General features: G+C 29.0%; 2 protein-coding genes across 2 annotated transcripts in view; one reads left to right on the top strand and one right to left on the bottom strand.

Moving 5' to 3' along the window:
* Positions 1-755: 755 nt before the first annotated feature.
* LOC123292818 lies at positions 756-9614 on the bottom strand. The gene is made up of 13 exons (XM_044873532.1): positions 9358-9614; positions 8630-8868; positions 8349-8543; positions 7454-7584; positions 6787-6931; positions 6156-6371; positions 5655-5803; positions 5493-5582; positions 4293-4321; positions 3353-3645; positions 1892-2058; positions 1375-1562; positions 756-1054 (listed from the first exon to the last, which is right to left on the bottom strand). Exons 1-13 carry the CDS (start codon positions 9482-9484, stop codon positions 756-758), a joined length of 2268 nt encoding a protein of 755 aa, XP_044729467.1. The 5' UTR covers positions 9485-9614.
* A 1324-nt stretch (positions 9615-10938) lies between these two features.
* LOC123292002 (sorting nexin-25) overlaps positions 10939-22584 on the top strand; it is a 30211-nt gene continuing 18565 nt past the window's right edge. Inside the window, exons 1-8 of the mRNA XM_044872499.1 lie at positions 10939-11283; positions 13675-13850; positions 13915-14049; positions 15494-15666; positions 17172-17355; positions 17811-18057; positions 18476-18866; positions 19165-19490. Of these exons, the coding sequence (XP_044728434.1) occupies positions 11053-11283; positions 13675-13850; positions 13915-14049; positions 15494-15666; positions 17172-17355; positions 17811-18057; positions 18476-18866; positions 19165-19490 (1863 nt within the window). The 5' untranslated portion in view covers positions 10939-11052. The remainder of the gene's footprint in view (positions 11284-13674; positions 13851-13914; positions 14050-15493; positions 15667-17171; positions 17356-17810; positions 18058-18475; positions 18867-19164; positions 19491-22584) is intronic.

The following is a 22584-nucleotide window of genomic DNA, read 5'->3' as shown; positions in this document are numbered from 1 at the left end:
TATCTTTACAAGATAATTTTATTCGTTGAATGTATAATCTTGGATAAAATTCTTGGTAGCGGGAAGTTTTATCACGGGGCTCGGAAAATTTTTGGTTACAAACAAATAGATAGCCGAATAAAAATTAAAATCATTTTGCTCGAAATTCAATAAAATAGGGTGCCCATTTGATCGACACCTTAAAAAAACCATTTTGCCGAATGTAGGTTAACGAAAATCCTATTATATTGAAGCTCGAGCAAATTTATTATTCATTTGGTGTTCGATTATTTTTCTGTTATATTAACAAAAACTGAATATCTTAAAATTTTGAATCTTTGAAGCGTAATCAAAAATTTTCCTAGCCCCGTGAGAAACAACGCCCCACTATCGAGAATTTGTTTTTTGTAATATGCTAACTGCCAAGACATAAAGAACATATACAAAATCTCAAGGATAATGTAATCAGTAAATTTCTCAATTATAAAATAAATCAAAGTACAAAATTATTAATTTTAAAATAATATTTATTTTCATTCGTATAACATAAAAATAACACAACGATATTAGTTTAGACTCGTTTAGCTTCAATATGAAATGAGAGAAAAAAATTTTCTCTATCCTCTTTATAACGTGATTTTAATAAATAATCGTTTGCTAAATCGTTTTGGCATAGAGCATATTTGGCAACGGATTTTTGAAAAATTTTTAACAGTTCAATAGCTTCGTTTAAACATACATTTCGATTATCTTTAAAAATTGTTTTTGATTTACAATTATCGAAAAGGCGATTTCTTTTTCTCTTCGTACCTATGTTTATTGCATACATTATTATGAATAATTCTTGATCGAGTATTGCATACTTTTTTATGAAGAACTTTTGATCGAAGATTACTATTTTGTTTAGCTTCTTGCTGTAGTTTGATAGTTTCAAGTGTTGTTCTGTAGGGATTTGGTTTTGACGATGGTATGAAAGCTAATAAAAATCGTTGGAATACATTCGGCAGTGATGAAGATGATTCGATTTTCTTAGCATTTTTCAATATGTTAACTTCTTCCCCAGTTAATGGAATGGCTATAAGATAAGGTCCATAAAACATTATCATTTAAACAAATATTTTTATCATGCACGTTTTAAAAAAGTGAAAAAAGTTTTAACAAACGCAAAACTCAAAAATGGAAATTTTGTGATATAAAGGACTGAAGTTTAGAAGTTTAGAAAGGACTGAAATTCAGAAAGAAATTGTTGAGAGGGCACCGAAGTATTATTAAGACCTAAATATCATAAAATATTTCAATTTAGGATTCTCGCGAGAAGCATGACATTCTAATCATGAAGAGACCCTCACCCTTGGTTGCGTCAATAGATAAAAACATAAAAAGAAACTTAATTACAGTGCTGTTTTTCTTCTGTTAAGTTTCGACGCTGTTTTTTGCATGGTTTTGGTATCTTGTCCATCAATTGAAATAATATATCCCCAATATATGGTAAATATGGATAGTTTTGTTTGGCATGAGAAAAAGCACGTTGATAAGCTGGCAAGCGAGGATCACGATATAATTTGCACAATTTTTCAAATAATCTAGAAAAATTTTTAAATAGATTCATAAATTTGTAAATCTGAAAAGTGATATTTGCAAACCTCAAAAATCACCTTATATATTTTTCTTGAAAACTATATTTTTCTTGAAAAAAATCACAAGAAAGAAACCTATTTAAAAATACTAATACATTACACATTATCATCAGAGACTTACACACAAGAGCTAATAATCTCAACAAACATATGAAATTACCAATTAGATCAGATTTATTTTCTGTCTTTTCTGTTTTTTTAAACTTTAAAGTACGCGTGTTTGTGTTCATCACTAGTTGAATTCGACCCTGTGTTACTTTGGACAATATACTTACTGATACTTAGAAAAATATTTTCGTCGAATGTAAGACCATGTCAAATGTAATCTGTATACTGGCGGACTTTGTAATCCACATAACACACTTTTACATGATTGAAAGTTGCATATTCGATTACAATTATCAGCAATTGAAATAAATCGACATATTACTCGAGATCTTAACTAGAAAAATGAATACAAATAAATAAAAAATTAATTAGGTAGATACTTTTAATTTAAGTAGGTACTTATTTGCGGTTATTAGTCGAAGAAACGAAGCATAATGAAGTTCGAAAAATTTTAGCAGTAAGTCGGATTTGAATGCAATTTTCGGCATTCGATTCGTTAGAGCGTCAGGAAATTTTGTGACCTAAATTGATTTATAAGAAATTAAAAGTATGCAATTTGCATATAATGGTATATGATGGTAAAGTGCTTATATAATTTATACTCTATTTTTAACATACACGCATACGCATATTTTTAACAAAAAGGGTGTAAATTTTAATCCACCACTTTCTCGATTTGTCATATATGAGGCCTCAATAAAAAATGATCTTAATGAGTTGTTGGATTCTATAAGGGGCATGCGATAGAAATATTATTTTTGGTCTAAACCCAACAGTTCATTGAAAAACTGACTATTTTACAACTGATAAGAGAGAGAAGAAGTGAAACAATTAATTAATTAATTTCTGGCGAATCTATTAAGTTTATGAAAAAATGTTTCAAATGGGAAGTATTTGTTGCTCTTATAAGGAACAACTTCATAATTTCATATGTACTCCTATATCTCTTATCGGTTGTGAAATAGAATCAGCTTTTCAACGACCCGAAGGATCCAAGACAAAATAGAAAATGGAGGAGGGGATAGATTAAAATGAGCACTCTGTATGAAGGGTATATTAAATTTAATCAAGTTATTTGGAAGGGTAAGAAATACTGAATTTAGGAACAAAATTTTAATATAGTAAGGTTCACAAAACCACTACCATTTATGTCTATCTGTTTGCCCATCTTCGCGCACTAGATAGCTCAAAAACGGAATAAAATAACGAGCTGAAATTGCAACAGCGTGTTTTACACTTTAAAAGTGGCTCTATGTTAATCAACAAAATTGAATAATGGGTCCGAATCTAGGTCATGGGTCTATGGGAAAAACAAAAATTATTTTTTGAACCGTAAGAGATAGTAAAAAGTTAACAAGATAAATAAACAAACAATTTTTATTTAAAATATTTTTTCGTAAACTCTATAGTTTCATCACGATTTCATCTCAAAGTAGGTACAAAAGACATAATTCTGCATACAAAATGATCTATCTGGATATATTTTGCGTAATTTAACGATATCTTAATAAACATTTAAAATATTGATACTTGGACTGTAAATGCAGCGTATTTAAATAATTAGCTGTGTTGTTTATCTTAACTTATTTTAAACTAAAATAAATAACAAAATATTCATAGTAAAAAACCTTTTCAATATCTTGCTTTATAATTTCAGTGGTTACTAAACAACAAATACGGTGTGAAAATGCAATAATTGCTGAAATATTTGGAGCATTTTTACAAGATTTCTGCCAAACCACAATACCCAATTCAATTTCTTTAATTTTCAAAAATAAATCCCTATCAATAATAGTTAATTGATATGCCAATGTTGTTGAATCAAAATCCCAAATACTTAGCATAGTATTTATTTGTAACTTTCGTCGCATATATTCTAAGGACGTTTCTGATCGATGCTTATCAGGTAATGGGAAAGTACCTATATAAAAATTTAATTGATATAATTTTATAAATAATAAAATAGTATATTAAGCACCTAGGAAACAAAAGTAAAGAATGTCTCAGATTCATGTCCATGGTCGCACGTATTTATGCTAGTGCAAAACCGAAAATACTTGATAAAAACTAATCGTTATCCAGATCAAGAATCTCGAATCAGTATATAATGAGGATAAATGAACAAAATTTTGGATCGATAATATAATTTTTTTTTTGTTTATTAAACATAAGCGCATCTAGAGGGAGGATCATGACCCCCTCCCGCCAAATATTAAAACCCAATATTATTTTGATTACTTCTGATTTAAATCAATCACAATGGCACATTGCACAAGAGTGGTGTGAATGAAATCCAGTCGAGTAATTATAATTACTTCAAAATTTTTTTTTTTTTTAACAAATGAAATATTCTTTGAAACTATATTTTTATTTTATTATTTATAATGTTTGTTAGTTTCCGAGACACATTCTCTGGACCGACCACCCCTCCCCCCTTCTAAATTCAACTCTAAATCCGGGCCTGATTAAGCACAGAATTCTCTGATATTATCGTTTCATACTATTACAGATAAACTATATTGATACTCGTAGAAAATTATCCATTTAATTTTTATTATTAAGACTCACCTACGCCAATATATTTTTTATAATTCTGTCTAGATTTATCAAAAGTAAAATTTTTGTTTTTAAAATATCCTTTAGTACGGTTTAACAAATCTTGCATCGAATTTTTCTTTCCACTTTTATATCGAAAAAAAGATAATGATGTCAACACTGAAATTAAATTTATTATAAATTGTTTTTTGTTGTACTACAGAAGAGCCAAATTTTGTGATCTTTGTGATGTATTTATTACATATCATGACCTAAAACATCACTTTCGCCACACACATTTTTTGAAGTACGTTTAGCTTTAAGGGTAGAGGGAAGGAGTTAAGAAGGGGAGTTTTTTAATTCTAAAAAAAAAACTAGATTTAAGATATTTTCAACAAACTAACTGAACTATCATGTATTTGTTTTGAGTTTAGAAAAAAAAACAAAAATAATTGACCACTTCTTTTTTGAAATATAATTACTCAGTTATTTAAATTTATTGTATAACATTGATGTCTGATGTATGATGTAGAACATTTCTACAATACTGTACGGAGACAACAGCCTTAATACACAGGCCGTTTTTGTACCATCTAGGCATGCCAATATCATTAGTATGACAGAATACATTCCTTAAGCCATGCATCTAAATGAGAGGTGTATATATATATATATATATATATATATATATATATATATATATATATATATATATATATATATATATATATGTGTGTGTTTAGCATGTAATTGCCTCTACAGATACGATACGCCAGATCTTCTGTTGTGTATATGGAGAGAGTGGGAGTTTTGTTGCATACAAATATTATTAATTGATATACATATATATATAATACCTCTCACTTAGATGCATGGCTTAAGACATGCATTCTGTCATACTAATGATATTGGTATGCCTAGATGGTACAAAAACGGCCTGTATACATACAGTTCATACATATACAAATACACTTACACGAGCGCTATTATGCCCCCTTTATTTAATTTGAACAGCCATATAAGATTGTGCTCCTTCCCTCTACCTATAGATGGATAATATGAAAAAATTCATACAAAAGTCATTTGGTTCGAAAAATTAAATTCAGATAAATTATTTTTCCTTTTTATGCAAAAGAAGGGTATTGTTTAATAAATTTAAAAAAATTACTCTTTGGATTTAATTTTTGATGATTAGTTCGAAGTTTTCTTAAATGTGTTTGTAATTCTTGATACAAATCATAAGGTGATTTAGGTCTATACCAATATTCTGGAGTCCAAAATAATTTTATTGGATCAGAAGGATAAAGATTCCAGCATGTACTACTAAAACATTTTGTTGTAGATTATTAACAAATTAGCTTAAGATTAAGGAGAATCTAGATGATTATAACTTACTTTACAAGAATTGTGTTAATCATTTTTGGTTTATTTAATAGCGAATCCACAGAAATTGAAGCACTTAATTGCCGTTTAGATACTGGCAATCGTAGTTCAGGATCGAGAGGTTGACGATGGATTTTTACTTCAGACACAACACTTTTAGCCTATTTATAAAAATTTATTTAAAAAAGTTTGGCATTAGACACTTTTCAGCCGCATTTGAGTCAAAAGTGGTCTACATATAACGTAAAGATAACACTGCATAACACTTACATTATGTAGAATTTAAATAAAAATATTCACTAAACACTTATTAAATGAGGCTTAAATGAACTCACAAATAGGATTAACTAAATTTTCATAAAAAAGTTTACGAAAGAGTGAGATTGAAATGAAGCTCCAAACCAAACAGAAATACACATATACATGTGGCAATGTTATACATTACCATATATTTTAGAACAACGAATTGATCGTTATACTCTGATTTTCTAAAAAATATTAGACATATTTAACCTGGACAGAATCCCGTTCTCCAATTCTAACATTCCAAGGACCAAGACCATAAAGAAAATGTGGTTGAGGACTAAAAGCGTATCTACGTCGATGACGAATTTCAGTATGATTATCATTTTTCCGAGAATTTTCCCATTGAAATACCGCATGTTCAACTATTTGCATAATTTGATATCGACAAATTGCTTTGTTAATAACTTTGTCATGTTTTGTTAACTGCAAAAGTACGGGATTTCATAAAATGCTAAGAATTGTATTTTCATGCTGACGATTGATGCTAGTTTGAGCGTCAAATTAGATTACGTGGTCAGTTTAGGCCTTGCTGCCATCTGGAAAATGTATAATATCGTATATCTCGAAATATTGACTTTCATTATTAATAAATTTTTTATCGCTCATTTTTACAATTTGACCGCTTGTCCGTGGACATAACTTTCATTTTTTTTTAGATAGATGGAACCTTATTTTGACGCTCAGAGAAAGCATCAAGCGTCATCATGAGGATTACATCTTGAATAATCTTTAGACAGAAAATAAATACTATGATGGTTTTACTAAGGGGACAACAAATATGGGAAATTTTTGCTTGAAAATAGGGCAAAATGGTATAAATACTATTTACAAACCTTACATTTTTATCAGGTTTAACTCCATTATTCGAGTTACTATTTATTAGACTAGCGTCAGCTCGAAATATGCTTTTTTCATTTTCTGGTATCACAATTTTATCATTTATAGAAATGTTTTCAACTGTAGAAGATTCATTAATTGTTGTTCTAAAATCAAAATTAATAATACTTAAATTCATCAATCAATCACGACATGAGGTATAGACCATTTACCGATTTGCTTTTGTTTCAGGCAGTTGTGTAAAAACTATTTAAACACAGGGTTGCTAGAAAAATTTCTATCAAGTAGCCCCGTCTGTGATGAAAAAGAGCCTAATGTAGTTCCTATACCGCCTCATTATTTTCAATCAATAATAATATATTACAATGGTGCGCAAATTTTTGTATCACAAAAAAGCCAAATTTGAGAAAAGTAAATACAATAAGTACAATCGGACAACTCATGTTTAAGCAATAAAATATCTAATATCTTTTCCAAACAGAAGCGTTTGACAAAAATAGAAGATATAAGAATTTCGTCAATTGAATATCCTTTGGACATACTGCCCGAAATAAAAACGAATCTTTATCCTTTAAATAAAAAAGTATATTATTTTATTGCGTTAGTAATCTAGGATAATTATTATTCTCCATGTCTACCCTGGAAAATTTTTAAAATAAATAACATACAATTTTTTTTCATTCTCATCTATTTTTTTCATACTAGTTAGTGAATTTCCAGGAAGTGGTTGAAATAACCGCGATGATACTTGCTCCCAGCGATTTCCAAGATACAAATCTTTTTCGTTCCATTTGCGTTCCTGTTGAAGTAAATATTACCTATGTTATTCCAATTTTTTTTTCGAATGTTTTTTATCAATGATATGTAATCAAAAGTATACAGTGGCGGATCCAGAGTTTGAATTTGGTGGATAAATCCCCGAAGGTGGATTTGAAATTGTGTTGTAGTTGTAAAAAATTTTCATACTTAGCCATTTTGACATTAGACAAAGTTGTTTTTCGATTGTTTTCGAAAAGTTTTACCCAATATTATTACACTCGGCCCAATTCAAATTGATTTTGGTTGACTATTATTGGCCCAATTTAGGTGGTTTAATTAATTTTGGTAGAATATGTAGGTATTTGATCCACTTACTTACACTTGACCTAGGTAAAGTCAAATTTGACTAATCAGCTTTAATACATAGTACTATGTAATATTGGCATAGTACTATGACACTTGGTCGATCACCTATAGCGTGACCAAGCGGGATTTTTTTTCAAACTATGCGTATACTCTGTTGGACCCAGGTCTTTTTTGTGTTTTTAACGTTATTAAAAATTAGTTATAAACAATATTTTTTTCTAATAAAAATAGTGTGCTTCCTTGTACTTCTACAACAAGCCGTATTCTAGCTCAAGGGTTCTTTGTATAAAACTAATACTATGAAGAATTGATGAAGTAAAAAAAATGTCTGAGCTTAGAGTTTCACAACTCACTTCGGCAAATAGACAAACATTAGGAGTTTCTAGTCACTTTTTAAAAGTTCGAAAGAACAAATTATTTTAAAATTTAAATATTTACAATATTATAACCATCACCTGCCCCAAAAGTACACCACATTTGAGGCATTTTGTTTCGTGGGTATTTTGTTTTCGCATTGATTAAATACAAAGTGCTGGTCGATGACGAAGATCCTACAGACGTTTCAGATCTTGATGAAGTAATATCGTTAGGTGAAAGGAATTTCACACGTTCACACCACAAATTCCAGAACATCTATTTATTAAATTCGAATATAAATAACATCTCCCAATTTTTATTAATGGGATTGTGGGAATATACTTAAGTGGGAATATTCTTACTTTTCTCTTTTCGAAACCACCTAATTCATAATACTTGATACGATTATTACAAAAATGTGCTTTTATTGATTGCCTTTTCTTTCTACGAAATATGCTTAAATTTACACAATCTATAGGGTATATAGAAATTAATTCAAATGTTTCAATTTCTGGGTCTATGTTGTGTAAACACCATGGTTTGGATTCATTTGCAGATGGTATAACATCCATAGCCATGATTAATTTACTTGGTGTTAAACCTAAATAAAAATATTTGTTTATAAATATATCTCGATGCCTTGTTTTTAGGTGATGTGCGAACAAATTTGGAACTTATTGCTATCAAGATAAACCATATCTGTATTTTGATGTAGAAATATCACAGCCTGATTTGTGTTTATACATATACACGCATCGCTTAAAACTTAAAAAAGCTATCGAAATTGAGTTTTTTTATTTTTAAATATAATTTAGGGACAATTGAGAATATGATCATGGGAATTTTATCAAGTCTACTTAAAGTAATACAAAATTCCAAGTGAAGTTTACAAACTCACTGAGTGACTCACGTATGCAAATTCTAAGGGACTTCTAGACATTCTAGAAAGATGCGGTTTTATGCATTCGACGCGGAATTACTTTAAACCGATACGGGAAAAATCAGAAAACTGAAATTTTTTTATTGCAAAGAATTTTAATTTGATGGGAAATTTTTATTAATATTCATGTCAATAATCGGTTTACATTACCAATATTAACTTGTCGAACTCCTTTACCATCTCTAGTGGCTTCGGCAAATGGACTCTCAACTAAAACCATATCGTCAAAGTCACAATATTCTGAGAATAATAATTTTTGAATTCGATTCATCGACATATTATAGTATTCTAACAAGTACTTATCGAATTTTTTCGAAATTTAAGAACTAACATAAATAATTTGACATTTATAACCATTAAATAAAAATTGATTGAAAAAGTGGTACAGTTGGGTGCAAAAAGCAGATTTGTTAAAAATTTATGTTTATTTAAAAAAATATATATGTATACTAATTTTAATAACTCGCCTCTGAAATTTCAAGCTATTGTCCTTTTGTCGCCGTAACTATGCGTTGTGCCAACATTATAATTGGAAAAATAAAAGTTTGACAGTGTTGTAATAAAATGCAAAATCCAAAAACATTCCGCTGCCCGGATGAAAAAAAAAGACTGCGGTCGTGGACCCCCGTTAGGAACGAAGTTCCTTACAGTCTATAAACAAATGTGAACGTTAAATAAATACATACACGAATTTTGTCATTCTTGTATTATTTACATCCAAAACTAGTTATGTATAGTCACATAACTAGTTTTGGATGTAAATAGTACAAAAATGCAAAATTCGTGTACTACAATAAATAAAAATAGTATAAAGTAGGTGAACATATCGGGGTGGCCATGGATACGGTACAAACGCACACGCAAAGCATTACCACACCGTTACGTGATGATTTCTGCCAGTTTGTTCACTATTTAGAACTTTGTTCTAAAAATTCGATTGATATTTTATTTAGCGCTCGTGAAAGGCTAAGATTATACTCTGTCGACTTGGTAAATACAAGCGTTCGATATAAGGTCAGCAGCTCAGCCTCTAAGTGATGGAATGTGTTAAACGCTTTAACCAAACGAAACCATATTTGCTTATCGTCTTATGGTTTTTGCAATCACCAATCCTAAGGCGTAAAAATACAATAATTTCATAATTTTGAGAAAACAATGCAATAATTTAAGAATTTGGTGAAAGAAAATGATTTGATAAAACAAATAAAAAGTGGGATAAAGGAAATTTGTAATAAAGGACCCCATAGAAGGACCTCGGATTTTATTGAAAGTACAATAATTTTACGCCCTGATACAAGTTCAAGCGTCTGAGCCTTAAGACGAAAAGCAAATTCAGGATTCTGAATAATTATCGCGACCTAACGCGTCTGTTTCAGTACTATGTCGATAAGGCTCAGATTATCTTTCAAGAATTAAGTTTCTCCTACATTGCATATAGTATGGATTTCAAGATTCAACAATTAGAATTAGAATAACAAGTGGTTAACAATACTTAATGCTTAAGTTGGCAACAATGTTAAAAAAATAGGCTATGAAATATTCCGATAATTATGAATTCCACCTTATCTACAAATCGATAATCTTGTGTCTGTCAAATGTTAAACGTCAAAAAAGATGTATTTAAAGTGTCAAAAATGGTGTTAACATATTTATAAATTAGTAAATAAAATGACGTAGTATTTAATTTAAAAAAATAGTGAATTTTGGTACGATGTAATTCATTTCGATGTATGGTTATGTGTGTTTCAAAATATTTTTTATAAAAAAATAACATTCAAACTGAATGTTTCCTTATATTTTTGTGTACATATAAAAAAAAAATTTTGAATATTGCATGGTTTTAGGATGATTAATGTAACATACTTGTTTGCAATAATTATCGCTATACTCAGCATAATAACATTAACACCAACTATTTTTTCAATTGGTATTTACTTAATAATTACAATCGCATCCAGTGTATTTGGTATTGTAATTGCAATATGGATACATATAAAATTATCTTCACAACATACCACTGGTGCTGGAATCGAACGGGTCTTACAAAATTTATCAGACTATCGTAGCATTCTTATGGTATTTACTTTTGTACTGTATGCTTATATTTATAAATTTGTAGTTTTACAAGTTTTCTTAAATTTTTATTAATATTAATACAATTTTAATTATTATTAGTAACACAAAATAATAAGGTTGTGTCGGATATCGATTATATTTGGATATCCGTATTCACCTCACATTAAAAATTAATCTCTTAATGTAAGTAATAGCAAACATGTTTTAGAGGTAAAAATAAATGATTATTAGTTTTAGAACGTATCGATCGAAAGTAATTTTTTTTTGAGATAGTAGCGTTACTTAGATTTTTCTAGGTAATCGACCTTTTAACATTCTTTAGTGCTTTATTTGTACTTCTAATTAAAAATAAAACCATAACTAAAAATGAATTTGAGTGCTTCTATTAATGAAACTTGGCCTTACTTTTATTTATTTAGCGCCAGTTATATAAAATTAATCTTATCTAAAACATTTTTGCTATCACCACGTAATTGCCCAATTTGCCGGATAATATAAAATAAAAGATTTTTAGTTGCACGACATTTTACTCGTGACATTCATCTAAAGACAAAATACCCGTTAACCATATAAAAAATTTGTACTCATAACTTAATCTAATACAATTCGATTGATATAATATACAGAGAGCCGGTGACCAATTTAAGGTTGTCATTTCAAAAGTCACGAAACTTTTCATAAAAAAAAAACCTCAATACCTACAGATACTGAAAAGCCACTTCTGGCAGCTCAGTGTGACCGTGTTGAAATACCCTAATTTTTTAAAGAGGGTAAGAAATAAGGCTAATTTTAGTTAAAGTATAAGTCATAAAATTTTAGGAAATTACTTTTGACAATATTTTTAATTCATACAATTTTTGTCAGAACATTTACATCCTTCCTAATTGTTACCAGAACGCTATAAATATTTATTTAAAAAAATCCAATGTTGTCATTTCATCAGTCTTGAAATTTTAACAGAATAAAGAAAATATATTAATAATTCATAATATTTAATGCCAGAACAAAATTCCATCACCAACAGTCTGTCAGAACGAAAAACCCGGCCACACTGAGCTGCCAGAAGTGGCTTTTCAGTATCTGTAGGTATTGAGGTTTTTTTTATGAAAAGTTTCCTGACTTTTGAAATGACAACCTTAAATTGGTCACTGGCTCTTGGTCTATAACTACTTATGTTTATGTGATTAATCAAACCCTATATAAATGTTAGTACGCAAGTATAAGATAATACAAACTTAAAATAACCTGAGAAAAAATCCACGAAAAACTATTTGATGTTCTTACTATCTTCACAATCTCATTATTTGTGTCCTATTATTATATTATTATTATTGTTATTAATTAATAAGCCCGATTATCGTGGACACTCAATAACTTGTTTATCATGGGATTACCAAAGCACAGATAGTTAATTCGGTTTGTGCTAGATGCTTGCCATTGGCAGGTGTGATGGTTCCTGTATGTGCACGATATCATTCGTATAAATTGTCTAGATCCGTTCAGGAATCATCAGTCTTGCCGGTGACAAGCATAAATCGAATTTACTAAATGAGACAGTTTTCTTGTTTACTTATAAGCATGCGTATTATTTTGTGGCACCTACTATTTGGTGGTAAATGTTTTATAAACAGCACCCTGTATATTTTATTTTATATTTTTGTATTGTCTATGTTTTTTTCTACACCTTTTAGTTTTGGTTATAGATAAAAAATTATTATTTTTAATTTAATTTAAAAAGTTCGAGTTGGTTAGTTAAAAATGTCCCACAATAATCTATTTTAGCTATAAAATACTTATCTGAGATTGCCGTAATTCAACTAGCTCGATCTATTTATGGAATTTTTTCAATAATACTGAAGCTTTCGAAAAGAGACTAAAAAGTTGAAACAAAGTTTTAACGTATATGTTGCTTAAAATAATTTTGTATTAGACCCAGCAAAAAGACTATAACGCAAACTGATATAAAGAGAGAAAATTATCATTTCTGCACTGATTCATTTTTGGGATATATTTGGAAAGGTGTTTGAAAATGGACTCAATGGAACCTGAAGTTATTATTTTGCTTGATAAAAGCTTCTGAAGCTGTTAATTAAAATTTTTTTATATGGGATTTAGAACTTTGTTATGCAAACACCTATAAAATTTTGAAAATGCCACCAAATAGAACACATGAATATGAAAAATAAAATCCAAATTCTTTCTTTTATAAATGACACTGTATTATCAGCAGGTATTTTATTATGCCGTTAATCATTTTGGTTTTTGGATTATTTGTCTTTGGGTATTTTGTCGTCGGTTATTTTAACGTACGATGTTCCCTTGCAGGTGTTTAACAAATTAATTTATCCTTCATAAAATAAAATAATTTTTCTTGTCTATTTTTACTTATAGAATCAACCCGAATATGACAAAACACCTAAACATCAAGTTCAACGTTTTCCCGTTATATTTGGACGTACGGTGGATAGTCTTGTGCATCAATTATTGGACAATTTTCTACGAGATTATGTAAATGTTTGGCTTAAACAATATGCCTATAAATCTGATAAATTAATTGATCAACTGAAGTAAATTAAATTTTTTAAGTAAATGCATATGCTAATAGATTTAACTAAAATTTATATTTTTTAGAGAAGATATTTGGGGAGGTATTCAAAATTTACATGATAGAGCATCACGTATTGATCACACAAAATTAATTGCTGTTGATATGATCACACGAATAACATTCCATTTTGAAAAAATTCGTATTGAACAAACCATCGGGTAAGATAATGATTTATTTTTATGTTGTGCCTGCTATTTCGATATTTAACTTTATTCAACTTTACTTTGTTTTCGGGGTTCAGTATCCATTATTCTAATTGATATTAAAGCATCAAAATGTTTGATTTGGTCATTCTAAATATGTCTTAGAAGCAGCATACAAATTGTTCGGCAATAAATATAGTGGCCACAAACCAGGGTAATCTGGAATTATCAGAGAATTTGGGTCCGAAAATTAAACAAATCTGAGAAATATAAAAATTTCTTGGAACTTACCAAATAATTAAGTGTATTATTTAATTTTTTGTCTTATACCTCAGAAAATGTGATTTTAGTAGTGTGCTTTAAATTAGCAAAAAATTCAGAATTTTTATATCTCAGTTTTAAGACTACGTAAAAAAATCCAAATACACATAAATGTAGTTAATCTGAAATCTGAATGAGCAGATCTCGCAATACCACTGAAAAAAAGATACTGCTTCAAATAGGATTTCGGGGGGAAACGGGCTCATAGGAAGATTGATTTCTCGGAAGGATTTCAAACAATTTCTTTAATATTATTTATTTAACAGTCAAATGAACTGAATTTTTATGGCTTACAGCCAAGACCCAATTGACCTATGTTGCTCATTTACTATATTTAACTTACTTTTTACGTCCTGAGCACGCCATAAAATTTTAGCTTGGTATCTTTTTTCGTTTTGGAGTAATTGTATTTACAGACGAAAAATCGTTTTTTTTCGGTTTTTTAGGATTTTAAGCGGTTGAATGAAAAGTAAACCATACACATAGATAGACCATTTTAAAGTAGATATTTCGACGGTTAAAATAAGCCCAAGCAAAATATGAAAATCGAAAAAAATATCAAGAGAGTTTGTCGTTGAAAAATGAGAAATTTTAACGGACAATTTGGAAAATCTCAAAGAAAATTTTTTTTTTGGTTTCATAAAAATTCGTGATTTTTTTGTAGTTAAAAAGAAACACTTTCACCAAGGTTCATGAAACTTAAATTTGTTTTGACCGAAAAAAAAAATAAAAACGAAAAAAACAGTTTTTCGTGATTTTCATGGAATTTGAGTTTATGTTGAAAAAAGTCTACTACAAAAGTTTTACAATTAATTATTATCAAGAACTTTCTTGTTGACCATTTTTTGCAATAAAACGCAAAAAAACTTTTTCAACCCCTAAAATAAACCCCCATTTCGTAATTTCCAAGGGTCTCGAGTTTAATTGTTGTTTACTATGTTACTTACACCCCAAACTCACATTTCCACCTAGTCGCTAAATGTTAAAAATTTATTAAATTAGGACTAGAAACAAAATTTTTATTGTACTAGACTCTTAACTCTTAATTATTTTAAAGAATCGAAAAGTCGAAATAGAAACGCTTGAAGCATGATGGGTTCTTATCAATAATTTCATGTTTAATTTTGATTATTTACAGAATTGAAAAAAATAAGCCTCCAGTATTTTCTTTATCCCCACATTTATTATCTTCCGACAAGGAATTAGAATATTTACGAAAATTGAGTGAAATGTTGATTATGTTTTTACTGCCACGGGGTTATTCTTTATCTCCTGCCAAATATTTATTAAGAGAAATATTAGCTTGTAAAGGTATGTATAATTTAAAACTTCATTTTAGCATTATATGAAGTCCTCAGCTGGTTAATAAATGACTTCTAATGAATTGACTATGAGTACACCAGTAAAATCTTATAATAAAAACAGCTAAAATCACAAAATGTGATGTAAAGGTACATTTTTGATATGTTATTTGGACCCCTTAGGGAAGTGTGAAACCACATTTTGCAAGCAAAAAAAAAGTTGTGCTTCCTGCATAATGCGCGAAAAACTGAAAATCAGACTTTTTTCAATTTTTGCAGTGCAATTCAAAAACTGTGAGCTTTTTGACATTAGTTGCCGTATCATTTTGAAAGTATACTAAATTCGAAACAATTTAAGCCGATCTACAATTCCGTATGTCTAATAGTTTTTGAGATATGATGCTTGGAAATTCATTGTTTTCTCGTGCAGGGCCTAATAAGGACAAAACTTTTGTGTCCATTTTCTCCAAAAATATACAAAATCGAGGGATGAAAATTTGTAGGTAGCTTCATCTTGCGAGCCTTATGAAAAATTATTGAAAAAATCCAAAAAAATTTTCTAGCAAATACTTTGAAAAATTTTCGACACCTGGTACAAATGGGGCTGAGTAGCGACACAAAGCTGCTTTTTTGGTACTTTTTTTTTGCTTTCAAAACGTAGTTTCAAACTCCTCTACGGAGTCCAAATAACACACCAAAAAAGCAGCTTTATATAACTGCTCAGCCATTTGTAAATGTAGAAAATTTTTCGAAGTATTTGCAAGAAAACTTTTTGGTTTTTTTCAATAATTTTTCATAAGGCTCGCAAGGTGAAGCTACATACAAATTTTCATCCCTCCATCTTTTATATTTTTGGAGAAAATGGACACCAAAGTTTTGTCCTAATTTGCCCCTGCACGAGAAAACAATGATCTTTACGAAAAAATTTTTTGAACAAAAGTTGTTTATTTTGGTATAAGGAACATTTATCTTTAAACTTTTGTTTTATTTCTAACGGTTTAGCATAAGCAAAATTCAAAATTTTAGCATTTCTGAAATTTTCAAGCATCATATCTCAAAAACTATTAGACATACGGAGCTGTAAATCAGCTTAAATTGTTTCAAATTTAGTATACTTTCAAAATGATACGGCAACTAATGTCAAAAAGCTCACAGTTTTTGAATTGCACTGCAAAAACTGAAAAAATTTCGGTTTTTCACTTATTACGCAGGAACGACAACTTTTTTTTGCTTGCAAAATGTGGTTTCATACTCTTCTAAGGGGTTTAAATAACATACTAAAAAAGTAGCTATTTGACTGGCGTATAGCGTAACTGTGAGAGACTTTTCCTTGTAACAGCACTGCCGGTTTGTTTTTATAAGCCTGTGGTCGCTTCTAGTAGAAAAAAGTAAAAAAAAGCCATGTTTTAGTCCGAAAACATGGCACACCAATTCCAACCTGTTCGTACGTTATCAAACTGTGATACTACTTCTCTACTCTATGCTGCTTTATTTTAAAAATATGTTTTTTTGTAGTTTTCTTACCTACAATAAATTGTATCACTGAACCCGATTATATAAATCAAAAAATTGTCAATTATATTGAAAGTCAAAAAGCTTCAGCAGAATTACATCGAAGCTATGAGCTTATTGGTAGTTTTGAAGATTTTATACGACATATACATGGTACTACGGATATTGAAATCTTAAAAAATTTAAGGTAACTTATGAATTTATTATTAATAATCATATAAAAATTGACCTGAATTGTTTAAAATTTGCATAACTGAGCTTAAAGTAGATAGTTTTGATGTTCAGATGTAATTTGTTTTATAAACCATATGGTGCTCAACAAAGCCGTTTTGGAAGATATCCATGTCCTGCTCGTCATGTATTTCTTTTTAAACTTTTTATATCATTTCCTTAGAATAGTTATTCAAATTTAAAATAAATATAGTATAAGAAATTAGCAAGCAAATAAGCAAAGGTATATGACCTAAATGTAATCCTTATGAAACATCCGAGGTAATACTATACTAATTCAATAAATGATCGTTAACTCGCGATTGTCGATGCCTATTAGTTAAATATGACAAAAGCGGTTCCAAAGCTTTTGATTGTTCAAGATTTCCCATACAATTTCATACAAAATCCTTATTAATTTCGAAATTTCAGATATGAACTTGTAACGGAAATAATGAAAGCAACAACAATACAAAATTTGAAACGTGCCAAAGGTGTGAATCCTGACATGAATAAAAATTCAAATATACCTGGCGGTGTGGGTAAAGCTGATGTATTAGCTGCGAAAAAATTAAAACGTTATATTGGCCAACTGACAATTGCTAAAATGCAATGTGAAAAACGTTTAACATCATTAGGTTGGAATGGTGGATTTTCGATAGCGGATAATAACGATGGTGTAAGTAAAATTTTCGATTTCTTCTTATAGACACTTTTATAGAGTTTTTAAGATCTTAGTTTAAAAGAAAGGAATAATGAAAATGTGAAAAGTACTCACAAGAGTTTGATATTGAACCTCAGACTTCTTGTAATCGGTACAAATGCTTGAGTTTAGAATAATATAAATAAGCTACAGAGCAACTATCGCGGAAAATTAAAAGGCTCTTCGCATCGCCTGGATTCGATTCCTAGTAGTTGTATTCTTTATTCAGATAGTATTGTCTAATTAATTGTATAACATACTCTTGCCCATATATTTGTTTGTATTTTGGTTCTATTAACACAAGCATTATGCTTATCAAAAGAAGCACCTAATATTTTAAATATTTAATCTAAAATAAATAAATTTGGAAATTAATAGTTTGTTTTTTCCCCAGATTTTAAATTTAAACACAATATTAGATAATTTAATAGGACGAAAATATTTAACGTTATTTTTGGAAACTATGGCTAGTCAAGATTTAGTTGGATATTGGTCAGCAGTCGAAGAATTACGTATTGCACATAGAAGTCAATGGCATCAACTTGGTGCCGAAATATTTTATACATTTATTCGTTCACCGACTGCTGAAATTAAAGTTGATAAATTAACACGAAAACGTATGGAATCATTTTTATTAGGTGATAAGGGACCAGAAGTATTTTTTGAAGTACAACAAACAGTATTTCAAACAATTGAACAAAAATATTATCAACCATTTGTAATTAGTTCGTATTATAAACAAATGATTGAAGCAATGAATGCTGAAAATAATAGTTCGGATCAAGGTAAGTTAATTTATTTATAAATTATCGCGTCTTTTCTGTACTCCAATTTAATTGAAATAAATTTTTTAATTAATGATTTGCATTTTTATCGAATTTTTGTTAACTCAAAATTCTTATATACACTTCAATCTACCTATAAAATATAATATAATTGATTAATAAGAACACTGCATTTGTTCACTGGAAGTAACATTGCAACCAGAAAGCAGGAATAGAGAAAATTAATTAATTCTTATTGTAACATCCTCTTTACTAATTTACTAGACGGAATAACATTATTCAAACTGTTTTTAACCAGATTTACAATTATCATTGGAAGAAAGAACATCATTGGATGGTGAAGCAAATAGTAATACGGATGTCACAAATACAATTCACGTCGGTGATCATTCAACATATGCAAAAAGAAAATTATGCCAATTACAAGAAAAATTAAATAATAAAATGCAAGCATTACAAGCGTTACGTACATCGCTGAAACCTGAATCAAAAGTATTAGCATTTTTAGAGCGTGAAGTTGAATGGTTACAAGGGGAAAAACGACAATTAGAAGCACATATTACGCGTACCGAAGTATGGAGTGAAAATTTAGGAAAATGGAGAGCTGTTGTACAAAGTGCTGAGGTAAGTTTTTGTATTACATTTTTCATATAAAAAATAGAATCGAATAATTTTAAATAAAAAACACATTATGTTACAAGCTTTTAGTTAACTTGATTTTTATATTAATAGTGTCATAATTAGTGATATCTGCATAGATTACGGTAAGATAACATAAATTATGTCCCAAGTGCTTAGCCATTATTTTATGAGATCTTCCTTTTAAGGTAAGACAGATATAACAAAATGTTTAAAGCAAACATTTTTAATAAAGTTGGGGTATCTCATAGGCGTCTTGGATTGAATAGTGATCTTCAAGATAGCTTATAGGTCAACTCGTTTTCGTTATGTGGAAAATAAAAGCTGCTATATATTAGAAAAATTTTTCTCTAAAAATTAATTAAAAATTTGTTTGAAGTGTGAATAGATTCGTCCGAAATTGAAAGTAAAAATTGAATCTATACATGAAACAGCCTAGAAATGTTGAAACTATATTTGTGTAATCATATAATAGGATTTTTGGAATGCTTTTTTAAATCTTAAAGTGCGTTTTTACTTAAACTACCCCAAAACACACAATTGGAATCAAAATAAAAAATTTATAGCAAAATTTTGAATTTTAATATATTTTAACATTCAATTTCTGGTAAATCTATACATATTTCGAAAAAAATATTGGTCCAAAGCGTCAAAATACCGGGTACAAAATATAATGAGATACAATCGATTGGAGAAAAAAAACTGAAATTTTAACTAATTTTTGGTTTTTGACTTTTTTCCCCACACCCCATCGTGTTTAATTATAGATAATTTATTTATGCAAGAGGTAAAACTACCTATTTATTGGTTAGATGATCGAAATTCCAACACCAGTAAGGATCTTGTATTTCTATTACTAATTAAAAAAAAAAAAAATTTACAATCAATATTTCAAAAAAAGATTTATTTGATATAAGTGATATGATAAGAAGTGATAATTTTAATTTTAGAAACCGCAACTTATTGTGTAAGACTAAAATATAATTTTTATTTAGTAATTTTACTTTATTTTATTGCTTGCAACTTGCAATTGCTCTTATTCCATTAGTCAGATTTTAAAAAAAAATTTTATAAAAATTTTTCTTCTAAGCGTTTGATATAATCTCAAAATTTATGAGGTTTCTTTTATATTTAAATAACAAATCTATCGGAAACAAAAGTTGCTGTAAATTCTTAATTTCGAAAATGGTGTAAAAACTAATAGAAACCTTCCCAATTAAAATAATAAAATATAGTGCACACTAAATAAAAATTAGCATTTATAAATAAATCTTCACCTATTTCGTTCTTCTTTTATGTTCATAAAATTTATACAATAAAAGTTAAAAAAACTTCAATGGGTATTTGTAAAAAATATACTATTAATAATTTTGATAATTGGGTTCCAAAAAATTTTTATAAAAACATATTTCAAATCATTCATTCATTTTAAATCAATTATATCATCTCATCATTTTTTTTGTTCATTTCGTTTCAACGCCAGATCAATTTGTCGACATTTTGACTTGTCAACGCATCCACATTTACGTTCAAATAAAATTTTCTGTTTTATTTTATTATCAAGAGTAACAGTGCTAGTCTTATCAGCAGTTTTTGGTTTTGTAGTAATTAGAGCATCTTTTGGTATTATACCTAACTCTATCAACCGTCCTGTTAAATTTACAAATATCTTTTCTTTGCTTGGTTTGGTTGTTGTTATAATTTTGATTGGTGTTATTATCGTACCTAAATTTGTTTTTGTAATTTCTGGTAATATTATATTTGGTGTTGTTATAGTTGTTGCTATTTTGTTATTTATTCCTATTGGTGCAATTATTTCGGATTTAGATAGTATTGTTGGTGGTTCAATTATATTTGAAAATGTAAATATTTCCTGTGGTATATTTATTTTTGGTGGTGAATATAATTCTGGCGAAATTGTAATCATTTCTGGTTGTCCGATTATATTTGAAGCTGTAATTATTTCTTGTGGTGAACTTGTTTTTGGTGAATATATTTCTGGCGTTATTGTAATTATTTCTGGTGGTGCAATTACATTTGAAGCTGTAATTATTTCTAGTGGTGAGCTTGGTTTTGGTGAATATATTTCTGGTGTTATTGTAATTATTTCTGGTGGAATAATTACATTTGGAGCTGTAATTATTTCTAGTGGTGTACTTATTTTTGGTGAAAATATTTCTGGCGAAAGTGTTATTAATTCTGGTGGTGTAATTTTTGATGTTGCTTTAAATGTACCTATTGATATAATCATTTTTGGTGGTTTATATATTTCTGGGGATTTTTCAATTATTTCTGGTGATGTAATTATTTCTGATGTTATAATTTCTGGTAATGCAACTATATCTGATGCTCTAATATTTGGCGGTATTGTCATTGTTTCTGTTGCTGCAAATATTTCGGACGGTCCTGATTTTGGATGTTCTTTAATTGATTCGAGCCAATCTGCTATATTTGTGTCAATTGAAGCGTAACTTAATTTTGTTGTGAGATCTTTTAGATTTATCGATTTCTTCTGCTTTGTTTTTAAGATTCTTTCTGGTGGTATATATTTTGGTATAATATTTTCTGGTGGTATATCTTTTAGTGTTTGTGTTACTACTTCTAAGGACGATGTTACTTTCTTCTCACTCTCTTCCGATGGTGATAATTTTTCGGATATTGACGTTTCAGCAGGTGGTAGTATGTCTTCTGGTGTTTTTGTGACTACTTCTATTGATGTCTTTTTTTCTGGATCTGATTTTATTTGTGGTCTTATTGTAATAGTTTTGTTCGGAGTTAATATTTCAGTTAATGTTTTTCTGACTACTTCTATTGGTCTTATAGATTGTGTTTCAGTCGTGATTTTTGGAATTTCGAGTTCCGTAGGAATTATGCTAATCGAATAATATGGAGTGGATGGAGTTAAAATTTCTGTCGTTTCCTCTGGAACCACTAATTCTGAAGTAATTTTACTTTGCAAAGAGCTTAACGAATATTTTTTTGGGTGTTTTCCAAGTTTACTGATGGTCTCGGGTAATATAAGTTGCTTTTGCATAGTATATTTTTTAGTGTGTATTCCAAGTTTACTGACAGCCTCTGG

Source organism: Chrysoperla carnea, chromosome 2 (genome assembly GCF_905475395.1).
Source record: "Chrysoperla carnea chromosome 2, inChrCarn1.1, whole genome shotgun sequence".
NCBI classification, from domain to species: Eukaryota; Metazoa; Arthropoda; class Insecta; order Neuroptera; family Chrysopidae; genus Chrysoperla; species Chrysoperla carnea.
Note: the sequence above shows the minus strand (reverse complement) of the source record. Positions and strands in the feature narration are given on the sequence as shown.